General features: G+C 31.7%; 1 protein-coding gene across 1 annotated transcript in view; it reads left to right on the top strand.

Moving 5' to 3' along the window:
* Nucleotides 1-26,205, top strand: part of LOC113514544 (homeobox protein BarH-like 1b) — an 80,758-nt gene extending 54,553 nt beyond the window's left edge. The window contains exon 2 of the mRNA XM_026898632.3: nt 23,028-26,205. Coding sequence (XP_026754433.2) covers nt 23,028-23,419 — 392 coding nt within the window. The 3' untranslated portion in view covers nt 23,420-26,205. The remainder of the gene's footprint in view (nt 1-23,027) is intronic.
* Nucleotides 26,206-27,160: the final 955 nt, after the last annotated feature.

The raw sequence follows: 27,160 nt of genomic DNA, 5'->3' as shown, positions 1-27,160 counted from the left end.
AATTATTGAAGCTACTTGATCATGTCTATGTTTGTAGTCCGTTTGCACAATACTCTTACAGGATCCAGTTATATGCTGAATAGTTTCTGCTGCACTATTGCAGTGTCTGCATAAGTCGGTGGTCTGGTTCGGATCTTTTATAATATGTTTTTTGTAATTACGGGTGGCTATTACCATCTTTAATGTATCGCAAGCATGAACCCTTCAGTCTCGGGAAACAGTTCGCCTCTCTTTAACCATTCGTTCGACTTATCTTTGTCGACGTGTGGATGGCAAAGGTTGGATCGGTGTCTTCCGTGTAATGATTTTCCAGTCCATGTTGCGATTTTCTGTTCTAAATTAGTCAGTTGCTCGTTGGTTTGAGTTTGTCTGTCGCACAGGTTGAGTGGTGTGAGTTTTTTGTCTGTTTCTGTAACATATTTGTGGATTAATGACTGTTGAGATTTAGTGTGGAAGTATTGTCTAAGGGTAGCTATTTGTTTGTTATGTAGGTTTTGGATATCTATCACTCCTCTTCCTCCTTCATGTCGTGGCAGAAAGAGTCTTTGGATGGATGATTTAGGTGATGTTTCCTATATTTAGTAAGGTGCGTGTTCACGGTGCGTTGTAGGTTTTTTAGGTCTGTTTGTGACCAATTTAATATACCAAAAGAGTAAGTGAGGATTGGGATAGCAAATGTATTAATAGCTTTTATAGTATTTTTTGAATTGAGTTCAGTTTTCAAAATTAAGTTAAGTCGATACTTGAATTTAGTTGTAAGATCATGTTTAGCTGCTTTTTGGTGAATTTGTCTAGATTGGTGAAATCCAAGATATTTGTATGTGCTAGCTTCATCCATCGGTTCGATCATTTCTCCAGTTTCAAGTGCATATCCGTTATTTTGAATTTTACCTTTATTAACTGATAGAATTTTGCATTTGTCAACACCGAACTGCATTTGGATATCTTTTGAGAATTCTTGTGTAATGTCAGCTAGAAGAAAGAGGTCTGTTTTTTTTGTGGCAAATAATTTAATATCGTCCATGTACATTAAATGTGAAATTGAACTATCATCATTATTTTTGTCTAGTTTGTATCCGAGATTACTGTTTATAAGTAGATTAGATAAAGGGTTTAGGGCAAGGCAGAACCACAAAGGGCTAAGAGCGTCGCCTTGGAAAATCCCTCGTTTGATATAAATTGGTTCAGTAGTTAATGATTGAGTATTATGGTTAATTTTTAGGGTTGTTTGCCAGTTTCTCATTGCAGTTTGTAAGAAGGATATGATTTTAGGGTTAATTTTATATATTTGAAGAATTCGAATTAGCCAGCTGTGAGGTACCGAGTCAAATGCTTTACGATAATCTATAAACATAGTGTGAATATCTTTTTTCTGTTTATATGCATTGTTCATAACAATAGCGTCTATAGTTAGTTGTTCTTTACATCCTTGGCTATTTTTCCTGCATCCTTTTTGCTGTTCCGTGAGGATCTTGTGTGTAGTTATGTGTTGATAAATTAATTCACTCAGACATGCCGTTAAGAGTTTGTAAATATTCTGGAGACAAGTAATTGGTCTATATTTAGCCGGGTTTTGTGCATCATTTTTATCTTTAGGCAGCATATAGGTGATTCCTTGTGTTACAAAAGCGGGTATACTGGTAGGCGAGTGTATGAATGAGTTTAAATGATTATGTATGTGTATATGAGTGGATGTAAACTTTTTATACCAATAATTATGTATATTGTCTGAACCAGGCGATTTCCAGTTATGAGCACGGTTGAGAACATGTAGAAATGTATCTATTGGTATTATTATTATTATTACAAAACCATAAGAATAATTCTTATGACAAAACTTAGAGCAATATAAACACCAGCGGATTCGTGTTACTCTATAGGCATAGCTAAATAATAAATGAATTAGTTCAAATAAAGAGTAAATAAAGGCAAATAAGTATTTAAACAAAATTAATTTCTCCTTTTATTCAAACAGTATCTAAATTATTAATTACAATGGGAATATACTGTATACTTGTACCTAAGTATGTATTCATGGAATTGCCTATATTTATTAAAAAAAAAATTATAGACTTAGTAGATACTATTACTTATACTATGATGCCCATAGATACAGCTTATACTATATAATTTCGTTCCCATTTGTATCAAAAGAATTAGTTAAAAGCTACTTCTAAACAATTTAATGAAACTAAAGTTGCTAGACAATACCTATTTGGGACACTAACAGTAATTTACCCTGAGCCAGTCGGCAAGTAATTGAAACAAATTGAAAGCGGGCCACGCTCTCGAGTCTCGTGTTATCCCGCTAAATCGTCCCCGCCCGGGATCATTTGTTTGCTAAAGGGATCCCGGGAAGTTTGCGACAACACTACGTGCCTTGAATGCGCTGTCAGCACAATAAGTCAACGTTGTATCAATGGAATTGTTTTTTTTTTTAAAGTTACACTTGTTGACAAATGTGTTCATATTTTATAAAGGACTAGTATATTTAAGAAATTGAGTCATATGAATATTGTGATTAGGTGATAAATAATATGGTCCTTATTCCAATATAAATCCATTTATATGAACTATAGCTTGCTTCAGAAATAGATATCATGATGAGGTCGTATAACATACACACATAAGATTCTAAACGTAAGTACTCACTTGCTTACTTTGGCCAATTGTCAAATAATCTCAATCACATCGTTTATTCGCGATAACACATAGATTTAGATTGCTCTACATTTAAACACAACATTAATTTATAACAATATGTACATTAGCCGTACCGCCGTAAAAGCCGTGTGGTCCCGGTATAGAATAGAATGTAACGGTCGAGGGATGAAGAGCAACGTCCCTTTTAAAACATCGGCAAAACCAAACTAGGGGTGCCAACCCAATCAAGCGAGACAACTACTGGCAAACCGCCCTCAAGAAGGATGCCTATGTTTAGCAGTGAATAGTTGACGGCTGGTATAATGATGATGATAATTACTTTGCATGCGTCTTCTGTACTTAATACAGTAGCTATTGCGAATGGTAAACAAAAACGACAAATCTTCCATACTTAGGCATTTAAAGAAAAAGAAGAAAAATACACGTTTAAGTTTATAAACAACTGGTATTTAAATATCATAGACACTTTTACTACCTCGTAAGGGTTGCTAGGGTGTTATCGATTATCAATCCATTAACTACAGCAATGACATTTGACACAAATCGATTCGTTAGAAAATACCGAGGTATTTGATCAGGTGCTCATCACTAGCGAATTAATAAAAAGTTTGATTAATGACTCGTTGAACCAATATTAATTTTGAAACGTTTTCAATGAAATTATGATAAACAAGTTTTCACTCGCGACTTCGTCCTCAAGACCGGATAATGTTGATTACTTTTTAAGAAATACATTTTTATTCATTAATTTATACACATTATTGTACACACAATTAATATATAAAGAAATCTAACAGTGGAAAGCAAATGTACAAAGGCGAGCATATCCTTCTTCATCACATAGTAGGTACGTGTATGTCAAATTTCGTGACGATTAGTTTAGCCGTATTAAAAAAAAACTTATTACAAAGACATTAATAGACCTGCATATAGTGTTGTAATAAAGTTGATACAAATGTATGTTTAGAATGTACTGTAACATCCATATCTGTCTTGTGTTAACTATCCCTGAAGATTATGACTATGAGATATATCACTATGAGATCCTGGCTTGTACTTTATTTTCTTTATCCATATCATATTTTTCATACCAAAACAGCTATGCAGGCACTAACACTTGTTGATAGAATGACAACTTTTGTATAAATTCCTACTCTCAAGAAAATTAGAATAGACTTTACTTTTTTACATTCAAGAATTGTAAATGCGTGAACCAACACACCCACATACAACTGATATTGCAGGTGTTCATACTACTAGTGGTAACGTCTTGGTATTAGATCGACTGAAGCTATATTTTTTGCTACTTCCTTATTCTTTAACAACACAAGTCCCATTGCTGATCATGGATCCCTTCTCACAAGAAGAAGATAGAGATATAATTCTAATATTATATTAGAACGCTAGCGTCTTTATTTTGTATATACTGGTTTTTATTTTGTATTTTCTTTCTCTGGCACTAGTATATTGTGATTTATTCCTTTAGTAACGACTTATAACATTTTGAATAGATTACCAGTGGTACAAAAATCTTCAACTTTTAGTCCTACCATCTTAACAGAAAAAAGTGGTAACACTTTACGGGTGTATTATATTGCATACTCGTATTTATTTATTCTGTTGTATTATACTATTATTTTTAGTATTTACTTATTCTATGGTATTATATTCGAAGCAGCACACGGTGCGGGCACGGACTCGGTGCAAACGCGGAGATGCAATAAATCGCTACAAGGAATAAATCTAAATCGGCGTCGACATTTAAATTGTTGGCCGACACCACACCGATTATTGCTGTTTTCCGTAAACGTTGGTGTATCGGTGCCTTTGTTTATTTTTTTTCAGTCCAACCATTATTTAGTTATCCTGTATTCTTTTTTATTTGCCAATATATTTTTAAATTAACTCCTTTAAAATTAATATTATCTCATGTACCATGAAATAGATATTATTTGAATATGTATTAGATGAATGAACACTATTTGAACACCACGTATATATGTTACGTCTTTTTCAACATGACGCAAAGAGAGACGAAATAAAATTTCGACCACCAACAGTGATGGTATACTTGCATGACCCTTATGTGCAAAAACCTTTACTAAAAATATTGGTTAATGTAAGCCACGTCCAAGCACATTAACGCCAACAACAGATAATCTAATAGCTCCCTATGCAGACAATGAATTAATAATAGCAGAGTTTTCGGTCCATTTTCGGTCATGGCGAAAACGGTCAAGATCATCATTTAAATATCTAATATACTAGAAGACTGTATAAAAGTTATCAGAGTACCAGAGAGAGACTACAAGTTGTACAAATACCTAAAAGTTGTCTGCTTGGGTACCTTTGTCCCATTCGTCTTTCTGTAGTGAAGCAGTTTTGTTTGCATGACTATGTTTTTTTTTTATACCACTGAGGTGGCAAACAAGCATACGGCCCACCGGATGGTAAGCGGTTCCCGTAGCCTATGAACGCCTGCAATACCAGAGGTATTACGCGCGCGTTGCCGACCCTGAAGAAACCTCTTTACCCCCCTTTTGAAGAACCCCATGCTGTAGTCTCTCGGGAAAACCTCGGCAGGGAGCTCATTCCATAACCTGAGTGTTCGTGGGAGAAAGCATCTCTGAAACCGCGTTGTACACGACCATTTAGGCTGTAAGGTATAAGAGTGAACTCCCTGTCGATGGCGAGCCGTACGATGATAGAAAGATATGTTTTGGTTTGAAGTGTGGGTGGGGTACAGCAATGAAAATACAGGCTGCAGAGGCAATACACTTTAGTCCTCAGGAATTGCTACGCGTTTAGGGTATCCTGGGCGACACATACTCTGTTATGTTCATGTCTATAGGCGACGGTTACCACTTCCCATCCAGTGGACCGTCAGCTAGTTTGCCATTCTAAATTTTATTATAATGCAATTGCATTATAAAACAAACAATTAGGTATTTAATTTGGTAAGTAGATACTATTGTAGATTGTATTGTATTAGTAGATACGATTACTCTTCCTCAAATTTATAGACATAATAATAAAATATACCTATATCTATTATAGTTATTATAACAACACCTTCCAACAATATTTTAATTACTTCAAAAACTGCCATTGATATCAATTTTCTAGATATATTACAAACTATTGTTTAATGTAGCGAGAAACGTATACATTACGCAATATGTCTCAATTAGTGACGCACACTGGTACAAATGAACGTTACGAGGGGACGAAATTAGTTCGGTATGCGGTTAAAAATCCCAAAAAATAAAAAATAAAAGTTGTTTCATTTCTATAAGTAGTGATTGAATCCCAGGTTTTGTTCGTTTGTTTGTAATTTTGGAAACTATTATGTCGTGAGAGCGTCGACGCCTTGGGCTTAATTAATATGTCAACTCGAATTGATAACATTGATTATGAATTGGCCGAATCTGGGTGATACCAACAGTTTGTTAATTTAAATTTCTGATCGATTCTCCAAAAGTATAGCATGTTAACAAAAGTAAAGTGAGAGATCACCGTCTCAAATCAAGCACTGCATTACTTAATAGAAAATGTAAATAATTGGGATAAGCAGCTTTTAAGCTTTAAACTAGGTAGGAAAATAAATTTTATTCAAACCCAATTATATTATAGTAAATTCAATATTAGAAAACTCTAATATTATTACAAATTATATTATACTAGTTGTATCGCGCGGCTTTGCCCGAATGAATATATAAAATAACCATACGGGTTACAATGTATTACAATCTATCTGAGTACCATTTCTATTGGAATTTATTCAGTTTAATCGTAATTTAGTAACCAACATCCAAACATCTTTACAAACTTTCACATTTATAATTTAATAGGATTAAACAGTAGAACTAGTAGAATATAACAGTATAGTTGATAAGAATTCAGCCTGGCAATTTTTAGACCACACACAAAACTGCCACCCTGATACACAACATGTTTCAATCAATGTAACATAAGAACACACTGTCATAGACTTCCATATTTGCAAAGCAATTAATTTATGTGCTACTTGGCGCACAGTGTGAAAAGACATATCAGCGTGTAGTCAAAACTCGGAATAAAAACTTCACTTTACTCGCATAAATTTGTCAAAAACGCAACAATATTCCAAGTGTCAACCTACCCGACAATACCTAGGTTCACTTTACTTCAATTTGAATGTTTGCAATATGAATTTCATCTGTAGTACAGGAAAATAGGGTCGAAAATTCACTATGCATTCGTGCACATATAATGGTTTTTATGCGACTGCAAAGTCACTAATATATCTGTCAGTAAGGCGTTTTGTTGTAGGTTTTAGTGTCGAACATGTGGCAGTGATTTGTTTAGACCGCACACAAAATGTTGTTTTTGTTATTATTATTGGCCGCCGAAAAGTTTGTGATACGAGTTCTAAACGTTTCACAACATTAAAACGTCGTAAAACTAAAAGAAGTATTTGTCCACAAACATGTTAGTGTGCAGTCAGCTGATAGATGTCTCTGCGGTGCCTATTAATTGCCTACTGCTATAAACATGCCCATCTGCGTCATAGTAACCTCTTGGATACACAGTTAAGAATGTCAATGCCTAATAAAGAAATAATATTATGATTTCTTTCCACATTGATGAAATTGTGCTTAATTTTATTCAAAATAAATACCTAATACAAATTCTTATGTGAAAATATATGTTTTAGAATCTTTATAATTTCCAAAATAAATATCTGAATGTAATGATGGAAAACGAAATTAATTAAAAAAAATATTATAAAAATAAGTTTAATTATATCTAAATTACGATATGAGTGTCCTCTATGTTAATCGAAGTTACAATTGCTTTGCGCATAAGTGTTTGCTAATTTTCAAGAAGTACTTCTATCCTGTTTATAATATAATACTTAAAATTAAATAACATTTACGAACTTTATAATATTATAATTTTCTTTAAGAAAAATGGATCACAATATAAATAACATTTTGAAATCTTTTTAACTAAATTAATCATTATATGAGCACGCAATTTGTATAATGAATTATTTTGTATTCTTATCGTATCGTATTTAAAATGTAGGTACAACTTTACAAGAACAACATCAACGTTGCGAGTTTCGGATGGTTGTAACTATGTGTGATAGGTAATTATATACATTGTTTATTTCCAATGAATAAACAATATAACATTAACAATATTCTGATATCTTCATATTATTTATTAAAATCTCTTTCAATATAAATAGACAAAGCAATTCATGATTCACATACATTGTGAAAAAGACATTATATCACCGCCTTACCCACTGAATAATTAGCATAAATCTTTCAAAGCCATTCGAAAATTACAACCGACGTCCCCAAATATTACGAGCACATCCAGACAGCTCCTAATCACACTATTAAACGAACATCTCTCATGCCTTCTATAAATACATGTCCCATTCGCAGCCACTAAATAAAAAGCAAGAAGCTGACAAATGTCCCCCTGCTCGCCCGTCGGCTGCGTCCCACAGTCATATGTCTTTATTCTGTCTAATAACAATTTAGGCAATTATGTGACAAAAGGAAGTGTTTTCATCGTACGAATTTCTCTCCGAAGCTGGGGTGAACGCAGTGTTGATCCCTTGGGGCAGCTCAGCCCACATTATTGGCGTTCAGTGATTTATATCCAATCACGTGGCTACCGTTTTGGATTTGGCTTTTCGAGGCAAATTAATTCGCAATTCAGGAGATTCTAAATTTAGCACTTACAAGATACACGTAGTGAGCCTATTATGATAAAATTATCGTTTTGTTTATTATACAAATTAAATTAAAAATAAAAATTTAAAACACCTAGATTGAAAGAACGTGTAACATTAAAATTTGGTTATTGTGGTAGGCATGTCCCAAATGTAATTAAACTTAGATGCACATCTGTACTAAAATTTTATAAATCTTTAAATAAATCACAATTTACAATGTACAAAAACGCAAGTCCGGTGGATCTAATGGATTAAATATTATTGGATTGACGCTGTCGGTGGTCTGTGAGTTATTGCTCTAAGCGTGTCTAAAATGCAATTTTGTAACGGAATTAGCATCAAATCTGACTACCAGATATTAATAGATAACTAAAACATATTGTAATAAGTTAATAACACTGACCAAGCAATATTTCGTTCCAATTTTTAATCACAATTTTAATTAAAATGCAACTTCAGTTCTGTTATAACTATTTCAATCTATATACTAAATTATAAATCATATTTTCATTATTTACAAGCCATGGAGATAAAATTAAAATAACACATACTTAAATTTTGTAGGCACCATAAAAAATTCAAGATTTATTAACCTATTTTTCCAGGACATGAGCTACGCGAATAAATAGATTTTCCGCACAGCGGGTCCCGAATACCGTACTTACGTGTATACACAGTGCGCCGACGGATCGGCAGTCGCGTAACTCTCACAAATTGTTGTTAAACGCGATTTATGTCCAACCGCGCAACTGACTCGGCCCACTGTGGGAACACAAAGATAAACGTCCCGGATTACTTCTGCTGAAGGGGAGACAAATGTCTATGGCCGTTTTTTCTTCATTATTTATCTACTTCGTTTTGCTCAGTTGAAATAAATTGCATTTTAAAAAAGCTTTTATTATTGTTATTAATTTCCCATATCTACCTACATCTTTTAACTTCACTAATAATATCAGCCAATAATCATTTGGTATTAAAACACAATAAAGCACCTATAACTCAAAATACAATTTAATTATTAGATGTTTTATTATAGAAACGTGAACTAAACATCAAAAATGATGATTAATTGTGACAAGTAGTAGTCGTGCGAATTATTTACGTGCCATTGATAATAAGAATGTAACTAAACAATAATAACTGCATTTTTATTATCACTTTAAGTTATACATACTTAGTAAATCGACAACTTTATCCTTGTAAATATTAATATAATATGTAATGCTGTTATTTTTTACTGCACAAAAAGTAGTAAATAAAACGTAAAATAAAGGGAGGTAATAAACTCAAGTGGCACCTTAAAGAGGACACAAATGGTTTGTTTTGACTACTTGGGACTGAAGAGGTAGTATAAAAACTTATCAGCAGCTCAATGAAACATCAAAGAGAGTATTTCGTCCGCTCTCGATTAATGTATACCTACCTATTTAGATATTATTATGATTATCGCTTATAATGTATGTCTAATTCAATTTAAATTAATAACTAATTAATAATATAATCATTAATAATATATTTTTTACATTAGGCAAGTGTTCTGCTTTTATATGAATTTCCCATGTTATACAGTACAATTAAAGAAAGAAAAAATTTCAGTCAGGGCCTTAATATGCAAAACGGTACGACGCCATGTACTGCGACGGAGTTTCTTTAATTGTAAGGGGATCCAAGAAAAAATATCGTTTTATATATAGCAAGTCCAATAAAGATGTATTAAGAAAATCCTCATTATCTTTAAATTTAACAAAAATGATACACTACTGTGACTTTGGTATTCATAAAAAAATATTTTTTGTTTTGCAAATAAGATGAAGTCGTTGGTTTATATTGTTTTTCTGCTCGATTTTCTTCAGCCCCAATTAGATATTTTCAGAATCTTTAGTTTGAAGAGTTGAACCTTATTAATGTAACTCAAGCGTAACTCTGTCAGCAGAAAAGATGCGCGTTCAGTACGATAACCATCGGTCGTTACACTGTCACGGGCCATGCACTAACTGCCGCTGTACTCCACGCGTGCAACTTTTTGTACAAAATGCCGCGGTTTTTGCACCACTGGGTTTTTTACTAATGAAACTGTAGGACGTATTTTAGAATTCCGACTTCGCCATAGTCTATTAGTTAAGCGCCTTTGATTTACGATTACGTAATATTGAAGATATTTTGGCGCCCACTTTGAGAGCACCGCTAATGACTATTTTTTTTCGCATTATGTCTTTTATTACATGAATTTATTGGGTACAGTTTTGCAATTAAACGGTTTATTATTTATTCTTATAATATAAAGAAAATCTAATTAATAGTACCCAATATAGGCAAAATATATTCGAATTAACATATGGTAGACTATAAATAGCCGAAATAACTGACATTCGAAAAAGATATAAATTTTCTACAATAAAATTGAAAAACAAATTATCATCTTCCTGCCCTTACCCTTATACCAATTATTTGAGGTCGGCATAATATGATTTTATTCATATTACATATGGACTTGGCTTTACGACACCAGCCGCTTGCTTGACATCCTTAGGATTTATTGGTGGTATCCGCTATGGATAATATGGAGGAAAAATGAGGAAATTATGAAACAAAGTTGGTGTACTGCAGTTGCGAAGGGGATACTTGTCAGAAACTGCAGTGGCTCGGAAGGTCAGGGTTGCATAGCCGTGTGCCCTTACTCTAGAGCCGGACAGATTGCTAGAGGAGGACCTCTGGCAGTTGAAAACTACACTAATATATAATACCTATAAGATTGTTACTTACAATAGGTATAATATAATTACAAAGTGACTACAACTATAATTACTGCAATGTGGTCGTTTTAATTAATTCGCTATGTACTAAAGCAGGCACTAATCTCGCCTGTGTTAACAGCAATAGACAATAATAGTTCACAACAATTACACCAACAGCGCCGCGTCATGTCAAGACAATGTTGGCTAATTTATGCCATACTAATTGTTCATAATGAGACATTGTGTCATTCCTGGCGTGGGCCCAGCGGCCGCGCACTTATATTTGAGATTGTTGTGGCGAGGATCAATCAAATGTTTATCTTAATTGGTCGTTATGTCAAAATGTTTATTTTAATTGGCGGTTAAAACTTATGTAGTTTATTATTGTTTGTAATCATATTAATAATGTGTATGCTATATAATATATTAAATTAATGTAGTTTGGCATAAAATATATGATGATACTTAGTGAAAAGTAAAATGTTATTTGTAGATAAAATAAATTATCAAACGGTCCAATTATTTCTGTCTAAATGCAAATGTAAACTACAGTGCGTGTTATTAAGTAATTATATTATACTATAGATCAATAAGTTGGTGAGTAGTTAATATTTATACAATTTCACCTGTTGAGTGTTATTTATATCAAGTAAAATTTTTTTTTATTGTTATTAATTTATAAAATAATTTTACATCGCATCCTTGATATTTTTAAATTTAAAAATGTTTAACATTTAAAAATAGTGAAGTACCTACTACTTGTATTTAAAAAAAAATTTAGTGTACATTTATGAATTTTATCACCATTCTACATTTTTATTATTCAAGACAGTTTGTTGCTTCCGTAGTTCTGATTCAATAATACATTTGAAAATAGGTATACCGTTACATTAAAAAAACGCGCACGATTTAAATCCAGTTGAGCGAGCATTGAGATGTTACCAGGGTTGCCTCTTATCATTTTTATTATTGTACAAATCAATTTGTTCTAAATTTTCATTTACTACGATACTTAACCTCTAATTCGGAGTAAAAGTGCAAAGAATCGCAGCAAATAAATAAACGTCTATTGCCTACTGATTCTGAATTATAATACTTACCTACTGATAATTATTTGATGCAAAATGATAGCAAAAAATTAAACCCATTAGAATGCTTATAATAATTTAACACTTTTAAAGAATAAAACAATAGGGAATTTCCTAAAAATAGATGACAACCCTGTAGATCTTTGAAATGGATTGAAAATATTGTAGACGTACAATAAATCCAATATCGTAACATCTTCAGAGTGATTCCGCGATAAAAACGATCTAATCTCAGATCAACGGGGCGTAAAACCAGAAGCGATACGTGCCGTGGTCCGCACCCAAAAATCAAGCCGTGTGAACGCCGCCGTGAGAATGTGGTTTTACCAATAAAACGGTAATATCGGTAATAGTAATATTATTGTTCTATTGAATAAACTGTCTAATTTCATTTGTAATACACTAGATAGATCTATTTTTATAAATGAAGCTCTGCGGTTTACGAAAATCATTCTATTAGATTTACTCGTAACTACATTCAAATACTGACTAAACTATGCGACTGCAAATAATAGTATTACAAAATTCACAATCATCACACATGATGTGAATTTTGGATAAGTGTTAATTATTATTATTTTATTTTCGACTAAAATACAAGTCAATTCGATTATCCTTGCCGTTAAAATATAATGTGTAGGTACGTACCAAAACTTTTAACCATAAAATTTGTAAAAAAAACACATGTAGAACGTAATAATGACAAATACAATTAAGAGATTAAAGAAGAATGCAAATTTAATAAATGACCAAAAGCTCTATGCACCTTTAATAAAAAGATACATAATAATTATAGATACTAAATGTATAAATCAGTAGAACGATGACCTTAAAATTGCAGACATTCAGTGGATACTCACAGACGAATTTCAGAGTGCCCATCCCAGGATCCAGAGCGGAGCTTTCAACTATGGGCAAAAACATATCTAAAATTACATATGCACCTTTATTAATTTTATCACTCAAGAACCTTTCTTCCCCATCGGTTGTCGGGTCGAGCTATGTAACGTTCGGAATATATCGGTCAACTTTGCTTCTGTAGCGGATATCCTCATTTCGGATTCTGTAATGCAAAGAAACTCCGAGTGTAACATCTCCATAACTCACTGAGTAACTTGAAGCTTTTTGCATACGAGCAATTGTGAAGGATCATGTTTCGGTTTCATATATTATATCATCACTGGCTACACACTGATTAAAGATCGTCAACTTCAAACTGAGGTATTTTGGATGAGAAAATGTGGCATAGTTTTCTGAACGTTGCCCAGCCGAGATGGTTCCGTCAATTGAATAACGATCATGTAAGTTAACAATAGGAATCTGAAATTCGGACAAAAGTTAATATATACCTAAACGACAGGTAGAGACCAAAAGTGTGAACAGGCACAACTCATAAAACTTACACTTACTCTTGTGAGTTGTGCCTATAGTCATGTGTTCGTGTACAGCGTGCCATATTCATAAGCAAGACATAATTAGCAAAGTAATCAACTCATTACACCCGATGATTTTCTCATTAGCTAGACTAGACTGTACACAAAAAGTTAAGACGTTATTTTCTTTACCGTTAAATTATGCACTGACGTAGTTATGTTGCTATTTAATTTACGATGCTCATATCTTTAAACCGACTTAAAATAAAAAGCAGGTTTATAATTCAATTAAATTTTTTTTCATTATTTGAGTTTATTATACATCAATTTTAAATTGATTTCTCTCTTTATTTAATTGCAGATTTGTAATCCAATCGTGCCTTATTTAATACCTACTAATATTATAAAAAGGAACGATTTTATTGTGTGTATGTAATAGATAAACTTAAAAACTACTTAACCAATTTTTAAAATACTTTCTATAGAAAGCTACATTATCAGCGAATAACATATACAATCTGTAAATTATTTTCGAAAAATCTATGTACTCATGCGAAGTCGGGCGTGATACTAAATATTACCTATATTTGTAAGGTTTAAATGTAACCGTCTCTATCATAGACTAACAATATATTTCCTAACGTAAAAAAAAATTTGCAGTAGCGTCAAAACATATTTTGACATCTGTACCAAGAAATAACCGCAACAGAGTAAATCGGCCACGAATAATTCGATTCGATTTGAATGCTCACCCATTTGTCAAATTGGTTGATTCGCAAGTATTTTTTAAGAAACTTATTTTGTTCATTTTTTAGTTAGGTACCACTCATACTTGATTACTGTTTTATTATACCTAAATACCATATATACGTTTGGTTAGGTAATCATAATTGTAAATACGAGCTTATGCAAATTTTACAAATACTATTCAAATAGAATTGCTCTAGTAATTCTAAAACTAAATATTAACTCATTACATGTTTTGATCGAAAACTATCTAAGAAGTTCTTAAACGACAAGGTTTAAGAATTAGATAAACTCATCTACAGTAATGGCAGACAACAGGCTAGACTCATAATAGGTACCTCAACTGGACACATACCTACCAGTAAGGCATATACTATACAAGATGGGTCTATCTTCTGACACACTGTGTAGATTGTACAGTGAGGAATGGGAATCCATGAAACACCTGATGTGCAACTGTGATTCATTGGCAAGTATGCGTATGAACATACTCGGAACGGCTTATCTAGAGCCAGGAGACTATAGATATGTTAAATAGCGGAATATCGTTAAGGTAACTTATAAAACCTGTAGTTAACATGATAGTTTACTTAATATAAGGCAGAGGGAAGTACAAAAGATCCTAATGGGTAGACGTGCAACGACTTAGCTGACCTCATACGCAAATAAAGGATAAGATCGCAGAATCTATGAACAACCAGAGGGAGACTTTGTACAAAAGTCGATCGCTTGGGTATCTCTATCCCATTCGTGTTTCTACCGTGAAGCAGTTGTGTTTTCATGGCTGTGTTTCGGTTTGAAGGGTAGGATATGGCGTGAATTTACTGGGTACAGGGGAATAACACCTGAATCCTCAGGAACGGCAATCATGGGCGAAACGGTTATCACTTTACGTCAGGTGGGCCGTCAGCTTGTTTGCCATTCTAAGTTGAATAAAAAAAATTAACATACTAAGAATCGGCAACATTTAAAAAAATTGTAAATAATGAAACACTACCATTTAACCATGACTGTGTTTATTGACCCAGAGAATAAATATCCTATATATAACCTTCTCTATTACGTATATTAAGTGTAGGTATATTAAATTTTGCAGTAATAGGTTAAGCTGTTAACACGCTATAAGGTAACAAACAAACTCACTTTCACATTTATAATAATAATAATAAGGATTGTATATAAAACTAGAATATAAATAACTAATTATATTATTATCAGAATAATAAAAAAAATTTACTAAAGAATGTCCTTATTACTGGCTTAATGTCAAGGTTAAAGAGCATACAGTACTTAAGTTGTACTAAAATATACATTTAAAAAAAAAAACTTAACCGGATACTTATCTCTAATTAAGAAGCCCAAACACAGTCACGGGCCATTTTGTGTGTGCGACAGTCGCGCGTTTGTCGCTCGCCGCCCATCCGCGCGACTAAATCACCCGTGAGTGGAATCCAGCCGTTCAACCATACCGTCTTTGTGGGGATATGTTTTGATAATACCGCGTAATGACTGAAAAAATGACTCGTGTCTCCGTGCGTTCGCTACAATACCGTTTTAAGCAACTTCAAAAAGGAAGAACATGTCCATTCTATATTTTTAAGCAACATGAAAGAGGGAGTTTCTGAATTCGTATGTGTTTCGTCTATATTGTATGCAATTACGTTGCCAATTTTGATAATTCTTTTAACAGCTAGTAAAATATTATTCACTGGTAGGTATTCACATGATCACATATAATTTTGTTATAGTTGAAATTGTAATTTTTAATTACAGTTACATGATCTGAAATAAATAATAATTTAATATAAAACACAATAATCTAATGCTAAACAAAATATAAGTTAATATATTGAATGATGACCCTATTCGTGTGTGTTACATAAATGTAGTCTCTGATTTGACACAGTTCAAAAAACGAGCATCTAAATTTAATAAGATAAACTTTACCCTATTTTACTTAGATGATATGATATGTTCTAAGAAAGAATATTAAAAAATGTTGACAATTGTTTAAAAATATCAGTATAAATAAAATGTCTAAAATAGGTGTATATGTTACATGAAACATAAGTACTTACTACCTACACAACATTAATAATTCTTCAATACAAAACAATATGAGAAATGTCTGTCATTACTCTTAACTCATTGCTATGCATACCAACTACTATTTTGTTCGGTCCCATCCGCACCCGCTTATTACGACCACTTTTTCTAATTGTATTACAAACGAACATACATTTTGCATTCTAATTCGTAAGATACAATCAAATAAGGTTTTAGATTACAAAATAAAAATTAGATGACTGTCAAAATTGAATTTTCTAGAACGATAGTTTGAATATTCAAATTGACGAACTTCGTGCGCGGTGTGTTAATAAGGGAAGAAATTAATTTAATAAAAACAAACTTTAGAAGGCAAATATATATGTAACTAGATGACTCGGCAAACGTTGTTTTACCATATACATTATTTTTAGAACTATACATGAAAATATATCGTACTACTATTATTCTTTTGGATTGCCATCTTGCAACCCTATTACGGCATATAAAAGTCGCGATTAAAAAACAGGAGTTAATCGTAAAACGGTGAAAATTTGAGATTGTATGTATTTTTCAATGCTAAATCATAATAAAATAAAAATGGAAAAATATGTCAAAAAAATAAAAATTTTTTTGGGGAGGGTCACCCTTATCATTGAAGGGTATGAAAAATAGATGTTGGCCGATTCTCAGACCTACCCAATATGCACACAAAATTTCATAAATATCGGTAAAGCCGTTTCGGAGGAGTTTGGTAACAAACACCGTGACACGAGAATTTTATATATAAGATTTAAAAGAGATAGACTAATGGAGTAGTTTACTTTCGAGTTCAGCTGTGCATCACTGGTCAAGATGAACAGTAGATAGCCTGTAATTCTTTCTCTGATTACAGGAATATTTTGTACAAAAGTATGGATATTTCAGTCCACTGATATATCTGTGACCTTGAAACTGCTTACAATATGACGTTCTGAAAGCTAGAAAAAAAAATATATTACAAAGATAGAGATAGTTGTTTAGTACGAACACTCTTGAATTTTGCAAATTTTAGATAGTTCTGACCGACATTATATTTTTATAGTCGTTATATAATCTATAACACTTCCAAAATAGTGACACTCAAATTATTAAAATCTGTGTTTTGCATCTAAAGTCTAAATTCTCAATATATGTACACATATATACAAAAAATAACATACTTTTATAATAATATACATATGTATGATCGCCGTGTGATCCTGGTATAAAATAGGCTAACCTTTCCTTTCCCATGGGTGTCGTAAGAAGCGATCGAGTTAAAGTTCACGGGATGAACAGCAGCAGTGATGAGCAGCAGCCCTCTCAATACATCGCCAAAGCTTAACTGCGGTTGCCAATCCGTCTGCCAAATGTGGCAACTATTGGCAAACTCCCTAATTTATGGGGAATTTTTCAAAATTTCTCAAATTTCAGTTGTGGACAAATAACGACTGATATGATATGTACAAGGATCATTACCGTTTTATCTTCAGCAGTTGGATAAAAATCGAACTCAGCCTGAGTTCGATTTTTATCCATCTACATCATCGATCTACATCAATCAAGTTTTAAAAAAATCAATGCTTTTAAAATTCATTGGTAGGCCTACCAATGAATACCTACACGCGTAAATTCAGTTTCGCCACGCTTTTTGCGCACAATAGAAACGGACATGAGAAAAAGGAGTTTTTCTGTCGGATTCCTTATACAGGGTCCCGCATAACAAGGCGTACGATAGAAAAAACTTATTTAGAGAAAAAACCAGGACATTCAATTTGTGATCGTTATAAGGCTCTGTTCAAACATCACGCGGATTAATTTTAAAGTAGACACATAAATGTAGTATTTTAATATTTTATACCAATACAGTGGCAGGGAGAAAACTCGCCTGATTTTAGAGTTAGATCATTCTAACCTATGGTTACATTGGTACCACAATTACCATATGACCCGTCGTATGTTTGATTAACTGTATTAGATTATACTGACTACGTACTATATAATCTAATAATAAGATATAATCTTTCCTTGTACTAAATTTGTTTTTTTTTTATGCAACTTAGAATGACAAACAAGCTGACGGCCCACCTGATGGAAAGTATAATCTAATTATATGATATAATCTGTCCTTGTACCAAATTTGATTCCAATCCGTTCAGCATTTTTTATGTAAAAGAGTAATAAATATATATCCATATATACATTCTCACAAAGATTCGTATTTATAATTGTAGTAGAGTACTTATTTTCATAGTATAATAGGAGGCATATAGATTAGCTACTAAATAATAGTAAAAAATATATAGTCATTTAACATCTACAGAATTTTACATCAAGTGTGCACCCATCTTTACTTCCTTTTAGACATTATCATGTATACGTAAAACGTGCGTATCTATCTGTATTGGTCTCCAGTCCATTCATTTTCAAAGCTGTTCGACTAACTTAACCCTTCTTTTGACCCAACATAATTACATGAACATAATCCCTTACCGCTTTGCAATAGAGACTTTTCGGCTCTAATCATATAGAAACATTAATGTACTAAATCTTAGCGATAATAAAGCGTAGTTTCAATAAAATCAACGTCAAAAGGGTCATGCTTGGTCCTCATAAACCTGGTTACTACGTGATGCGATTGAGGAATTAATTAAATGAGTAAATCAATCTGGCACTGTAAAAAGAAGAATTTTCAATTAAGTTCCGTAGCAGTTAAAAAAAACAATGTTCTTATTAAAATGGCGTGTTGTTATTATTCAACCTATCTATGAGTATTTTTACTGTCTGTTGTTAGTTTTTTTTTTTTTTGCATATTAGATATATCTTACCGTAATTATCTAATATTTATTACCTACGTCTTTATTAAATAAAAAGACAACTGAAACTTTAATCTATATATAAACGTATCATGCTGAAAATACATACTTTGTTAAAAAAATATAAAAAAAAAGTATTTAAGATTTTTTTCACAAAAAAAAAAACAAAACACCGACTTCGATCATAGCAAAACCAGTTTTTTTTTTATTAAAAAATTAAACAGATTCTGATAAAAATTTTATGAGATCAATGAAAGTATATTTTTATATTATATATAGGTATATTATAGATGAAAAAAAATACCAATAAAAGTATACCATTATATTATATATAGTTATATATATCCTTATAGATAAAAAATAAAGAATAAAAAATAGCAATCAGGCTCGCGTCACAACCGCTCATAATTAAGGATTACGGATTGACCTCGAAACTAGTAGAGCTTTCTCGATCTAATTACACATAAGTTAAACCGGTAGTTATTATATTTAAAAAAAAAAAGAATATTACAAATAATTTTACCAATGATGGTTTATTTTAGTTATGAGGTAACAAAAATATAAGAGAATTGCCAACGTCCTCTTTTTTTAAATCGGTTGAATATAAATAACTCGTATTACTTTCCTCAAACTACCTGTAACTCGTGGCATTGCCCGAATGAATCAGAACAAAATGTATGCGTCATACCAATATGTACATAAGTATAAACAAAATTCTGTATTGAATTAAATTGGAACTGCTGTTGCTTTTTATAAAAAAAAGAGAAATTAAATATTTTAAAACCCTTTAGATAATGAATATCATAAGCTATTTTAATAATCAATTTTATATTTCGAAGAATCAACTGCATTTTTAATGATCTAATGTGTCAGAAATTTATTGATGATAAATAAGGAATATTGAAGAAAATAATTATTTTATTTTATATTCTTGCTCTACCTCTTATAAATTTACAAATCGCCGTAAATAATAAAGTATTTGATTTTTTTTCTATAGATTTCGTGAAGAAATAAGTGTAGCTATATGTAGTAGGGTAACGAAATCTATAGACAAATTTACAATTTTTTTTTCTTCCTATGCTAATTTTGTGAATATCATATTCTAAAATGGCTTAAGATTCTAGGATTATTTCATTTATATAATCAGTGTTCAGCATTGTATTTAATATGAACATTTTAATTGCACAATACTCTATTAATATAACCCTATCGCAATTTTCTTAAGTAAAAAGTAAGGCTCAGATCTTTTTTTTTATACCACTGAGGTGGCAAACAAGCATACGGGCCACTTGATGGTAAGTGGTTACTGTAGCCTATGAACACCTGCAATTTGTCTAATAGGAATACTTACTATGACAAAATCTTTATCACAAAATGCAAATTAAGTATTTTAACCATAGCAGGTAAATTATAATTTTAGTAGATTTCCCGCTACAGACACCTTAAAAGATGTGTTACAGTCACAAAACCATATCCGATTAGTTCTTTTTTGCGGTGAACTTAACGATGTCTTTGGACGAAGCAGTTTTTTGGCACTTTGCTGTTTTATACAGTCCTAATTGAGGTTCAGATTCGCTAAGGATGCGATTAGGCCATGATTAATATAGCTGATGTGCCATTTTCGTGCCGACGGTATATTCATGTATTTTATAAATGAATTGGCAATCTTCTTTAATTCTTAAATTGAACGTGACGGTGACTGAACAAAATTTGACGTGTAATAAATGTGATCTTTCTTTTTTTATTTTAGAGTCCTTAGTACTCACAAATGTTCGTTGATGTATGCAAATACAATATATTGATAGATTTAAGTTTACATACTATTTATAACATTGCAAATGACGAAGCAATATTAAGTAAGTACTTTAAAATTCATTTAACATTAGTCATGTAAAGATGCTTACAAGATGAGACGAAAAAAATATTTTCAATTTTACCACAACACTTTTATTATAATTTTTCAACCACTAAAGTATCAGTTAAACATGTGGTCCATGTCAAAGCATTAAGCTTTTCGCCGTTAAAAATTCCGATGATCCAACAATACATAGGCAGTTAAATTAACGACACAGATCTTAAAGTGCAATATGTTATTTTATTAATTTCTGTGGTTTACCACGCAAACTTGTGAATATTGATGTGCTAAGATCCCAAAATATTTCTGGAGGTCGTGTTAGTAATAATTCTTTTTTACGAGCATAAACTACATATGTTTTACTATTTGGTGGTACCTACTAACTTCTTATTATAATTATGAACTTTTTCTAGACAAACATTAAGACGACCACAATGTGTGTATATTATCTTAATCATATACCGAAACACTTTGTTTTTAGAAAATTATAAATATGAAAACATTGAATCAAACTAGTTTTCTAATTATTGTTTTCTTGAGAAATACAAGTTAGTTAAGAAAGGGATTGTTAGTAATGGGGTCAAATAGCCCCATTACTAGCAATATACTCTGTTAGGTCGACCTCCACGTGGTTCCCCCTAGAAACCAATGTGGCTAATTCTAGTTAAATTCGTTAGGCCATTGGGCTAACTGACCTGCTTTCATCCTCATCAGTCATCCATCACTGGTGCCCCGCTAGTGTATACCAATAGCGCAGGCAGAATTATTTGTTGTTTGTTTAATTATTTACAATTTTTTTTTTCAAATGTTGCCGATTCTCAGTATGCAAATTTTTTTTATGCAACTTAGAATGGCAAACAAGCTGACGGCCCACCTGATGGAAAGTGGTAACCGTCGTCTATAGACATGAGCAGTGCCATGACCACAACAGAATATACTGTTTCGCCCATGACACACCCCATGCGTTGCCATTCCTGAGGACTCATGTGTTATTCCGCTGTATCCTGTAAATCCACTGCATAATATAAGCACTAAAAGTAACAGTAAGCCAAAATAGGTATATTGAATATACCTCAATCTATTAATACCTTATTTCTTAAATATTGAATGCTCTCTCAATCAAATACAATAAGCGCATCTCTCTACAAAGTGGTAATATTACTTCTCTAATTTATTTTAAAATCACATATGATATTTGTAGTTTCATAGACTCATAGGTACTCTGAGCTTTACAAATATTTTTGAAAACAATAAACTGTAGAAATAACTAGTTTAAAGCAAATAACGCCATGAAAATATTACATTAAAAGTAGGCCATCGGCTACCGGATATAGCGATGGCTCTATTGTTATACATATCTTCATTTCCGTTATGTTTATTAGAGCTATAAAAGGAAAATTGGATTTCTAGCTGGCATAAAAACTGATAGTTTCCCGTAAAATTACAATTAGCTGCGATAGTGAATCGAAGCTATCTTATGTTAGATAATATACTAACAAAGTTACACTGATTGTTTTTACTGTGTTATAGCGATTTTAAAACAACCCGTATGTGATTGTGTGCTCGTTAAAATGTAACGATTCTGGGTGTGTTTTATTGTATGCTTTACGACAGTGGAATAACATTTTAGCGCTGCGGGCGCTTTATGATGGTGTCATAGACTCAAATAATGTTTTAGTACCTGATAACGAGTAAACGCAACCATTTTATCTATCTATTAACGAAACCCTCAGCTTTCCATTTATAGTATGAAGAAAAACCAGATCGCGTTTTTATAGACTTGCTAAAGTTAAAGATGAAAGACTTTGAAATTGATGCTCATAAAACATTTATTAATAAATTGTGACAATGAATAAATCTTAGATCAAAATAGATTAGGCACCCGAATTACTTACCAAACTATTGTTGTAATTATTTTTAACATAATATCATTTTATTGTTTCAGATGGTCAGTCAAATCATCTGAATCTCTTCAACTCCAGACCACAGCCAAAAAAGAAACGAAAATCTCGAACGGCCTTCACGAATCATCAAATCTTTGAACTAGAGAAACGGTTTCTTTACCAAAAGTATTTGTCACCGGCGGACAGAGATGAAATAGCCAGTTCCCTAGGACTTTCTAACGCACAAGTAATCACGTGGTTCCAAAACAGACGTGCAAAACTGAAACGAGATATGGAAGAACTCAAAAAGGATGTCGAGAGTGCTAAAGTACTCTCAGCGCATAAGAGTTTCTTAGAAAATGTAACAGATTTGGGGATACTGAAGAAGAAAGCCATGAGTATAGGTGCAAGCGAGGAGGCCGCTACAAATCTTGTCGTGAATGCGTCAAAATGAAACGAGGCAACGCGGGCGATCGCGCCTAGTGCTAACTACGATCGACGCGTACTCGATTATTAAATCGATATCGATTAATGAACTTTATGTACATCACTATTTAATATTTCAAACAGACTCATTAGTGACGTTAGATATTTTCTTCACTAATCTAGAATAGTAATGTATCACTATTTAAATATGACTGTAAATAAATACATACGAGGTTGTAGTTTATCATTGTACAAAATACATTATGAAGAAGCTTCGAAATAAATGTGATAGTTGATTTTATTATTTAAGTACTTAATATTTTATAGAGATACTATAATTATTTATTGTGGACAGGTTATTATTGTCTGGCATATAGAAATATGGCAATACCAGTGAAAAAAGTAGTAAGCTATTATCATTTCTAGATTAATACCTACTATTTACCTTTAAAAGTGCAATATGAAAACGCAAACTTCGTTTCTATAAGCCAGCGATAGGTGTTACGGCAAATCCAATTTTGTACATAATACTTATTTGTAAATGTAGATTTATTAGTATAAAATTCTTCTATTTGACGTTTATAAAAAGTTAATGGATAATCCAAGTTAATGATGTAAAAACAACGTGTAATCTAATTTATCATTAGTAAGAGATAATTACAAATTTTAAATTAGTTCGAAGAGTAACAATTTCCAACAACACCTATAGAACAAATTTATGTCGATTCACTTTCTTTAATTGAAGTTTTGCGTAATTATTTATTAATTAATACAAAATATGATCGAATTATATAATAATGAAAATAACAATAACTATTTTTTTATTGTTATATAATGCGATTGAATTTTTATCTTGGATTTCTCGAGTAGGTACGTACGTTACTAAATTAAATTCAAATTGAATTTAAATAAAGTATCTACTTATATTTACAGTTTAAAGGTATAATTTAATATATTTATTTATGTACTGAATAATTCCTTATAGGAATACTCACTAGCACTCATTAGTTCATGAAAATATCATTTGGTTCTTTTTTTAAAAAATTACCAACACAATTTGTATATAATGTACTTAATTAAATACCTTTATCTACCTATTATAATACTTACAAAAATATAGCTAATTAGTGCTAATTAGGTACTGTGTTCTATTTATGAATTATTGGCAGGTGACAATGATATGATAACAAATAAAATTTTCTGACCATTTTGTGGAAAATTTTTAAATTTAATTTCCTAAAATTGATTTAAATATCACATGAAGTACATTGTGAAATCCTATAAAATGTAATAATATTTCGAGAAGCAGTAAAATAATATAGTTTACTCGAAAGTATTTCAGTACCTCCTGTTGGTCCATTTGTGAGTCAGCTCACCGAAAAAAGTATCGGAAAATTCTATTGATAATGTGTTTACAAATAGTATTGGCCAGACTTAAACTCACCATTTAATCATATGCAATAATATATGATTGCTTTTTTACCTTGACGCGTTAATTAATATGCAAAAATGTTCTTAAAACGTTTTTGATAATATTATATTGTTTTGTAAAATCTTTTTTGTACATAATTGATGTACATACACATCATTATATAAGTAATATCTTTGCGACAAAATACTAAAGCATTTAAATTTTAAATGTACAAACGATGCAATCAAATAGTTCTTTAGACTATGGTATTACTATGGCTATTTGAGCATGTGAAAAATTCAATTACCTCTGTAATCTTTATTATTGATTCATCTGATTATTACATGTACTAGTTGTTATTATACAAGATCGTGGCTTTACAAGACATTTTTAAAACTTTTTGATTGTAAGACTATATCTATTTTCATGTTTTAAACCACTTGTATTATTTTTCTTAAATTACAGAGGAATATAATTATTATGTCAAATTTTAATTCTTTTTATATTTATCATTTCATTATGATCAATAAAATAAATAAAACTGAGTATAAAAGTCAAAATACGGTCAGTGACATTAAATTATCAGTTAACACTAAATGACTTAAGAGCAGATGTTTCTTCGTTGGGTAGGTTCCTTTAATAATAATTATTCACAAACTGTTGGTGTTATGTAGCTACCCTATATAACCCTTGGGCCTCGACCCCAGAATGTATAACGATCGGGATTAGCATAAAACCTGACCATAATATAACTTATGTCAACGGTATTAAAGTCATTATGGTCAGAGATTATTTTAATCACAATTCTTGCCTGTACAGAGGCCTAGGTTCCGTTGTATAATGTGTACTATGGGTTTAAAATGGCCAATTTGGTGATTCGTAAATAATAAATAAACACTAATTGATAAATTTCATATAAATTTTTCGAAGATATTACAGAATAAGTTTCTTAAAAAAAAAAGATGTGAAACGCTGAAATATTTCTACCGCCAAGCCGTGGCGGTAAAATTATCGACTAGGAACAGCTTATGAAATAGCAATGCATGAGAAATACTTACCATAAGAATCACGCAGTATTCTATGACGTTCATGGTATTCATATTACAGATGTTAACAACGACAATAGCCACTTTCTATTCGATTTGTCGTTAGCTTATTTATTATTACAAGTTTTCTAAAAAGATTGTCGTACATGAACTAAAGAAGTTAAAAAGATTAGTATTGTATTAAAAATCACCCAAGTAGCCATTTTAGACCCCTTGACTTAAGGTTAAACCTTGTTCCTACTACCGTTACATGCTTATTGTAAAATGTGACTTTTTATACCTTAAGGGCACTCGTGCTTTCACGAACTATGTGAATGTGAATATTACTTAGTGTAAATAAACAATTATGTGTTCTAATTTTTTCTGTTTATTTATTACCCTTACTTTGGTAACCTTAAAGCAATTTAAGCGGCTGTTAAATATTTTTTAATCTGAATTTCAAGGCAATTAAAATTCATATAATACATATTGGCAACAGTTGCCTTCCGAAGATTAGTTAATAAATGAAAAACACACAAATTGTGTCTATGTCTGTAGATAAAAAATAAAAATACAACGAGTTTTGCTAGAACAATATTTAATTATACCTAACTTTAAGCCAAGTAAGTACAGATCCAATATAATAGAGTTATGAAAATCAGCTGTCTGAATTAAGATCTTCGATCACTTTAGATAATATCCCGATAAAATTGATAGCTTTGAAAATTCGAAATAATACTGTTTTAATTTTTTCTAATCATGACTTTTTCGGCATTTGATAGGGCTGAATTAATTTTTGATTATGTCTGAAGTCAATAAAGTTAATTGACCTGCACTGGATGGATATGGACAGAGGTAAAGAAGTATTGAAAATATCGATATATCGAAAATTTTAATGGAAGACTAACACCACTAACATACCAATTGATTGAATAACTAAATAATAATAAAAGATAAATAGAACGGTTAACTAGACAATTATTATCTACTTATTTCTAAACTGGTCCTTAGTAAACAACCAAAAATAAATTTACGAATTAGTCGCCGCGAGTTTGAAGCGTTTAAATAATTAAAAATACTCCATACACGGTCTTGGCCGACTTAAATGCCCATATTCTCATGGTCCGGTATGAAATCCATTCGAGACGTTAGATCATGCTCTTCGTGATTTCGCTTTGTTTGAATTGGGCAAGAGAGCGTTTGATGTTGGCGCGTCGCGTGCCCAGAACAAATATAACATAAAGATTATTGTACACTGTTGTTGAATTCGAAACGGTAACATGAAAATCATTTTAAAATTTTAAATTATTAAATAATATATATATATATATAT

Source organism: Galleria mellonella, unplaced genomic scaffold (genome assembly GCF_026898425.1).
Source record: "Galleria mellonella isolate WM207_F2 unplaced genomic scaffold, CSIRO_AGI_GalMel_v1 utg270, whole genome shotgun sequence".
Taxonomy (NCBI): Eukaryota; Metazoa; Arthropoda; class Insecta; order Lepidoptera; family Pyralidae; genus Galleria; species Galleria mellonella.
Note: the sequence above shows the minus strand (reverse complement) of the source record. Positions and strands in the feature narration are given on the sequence as shown.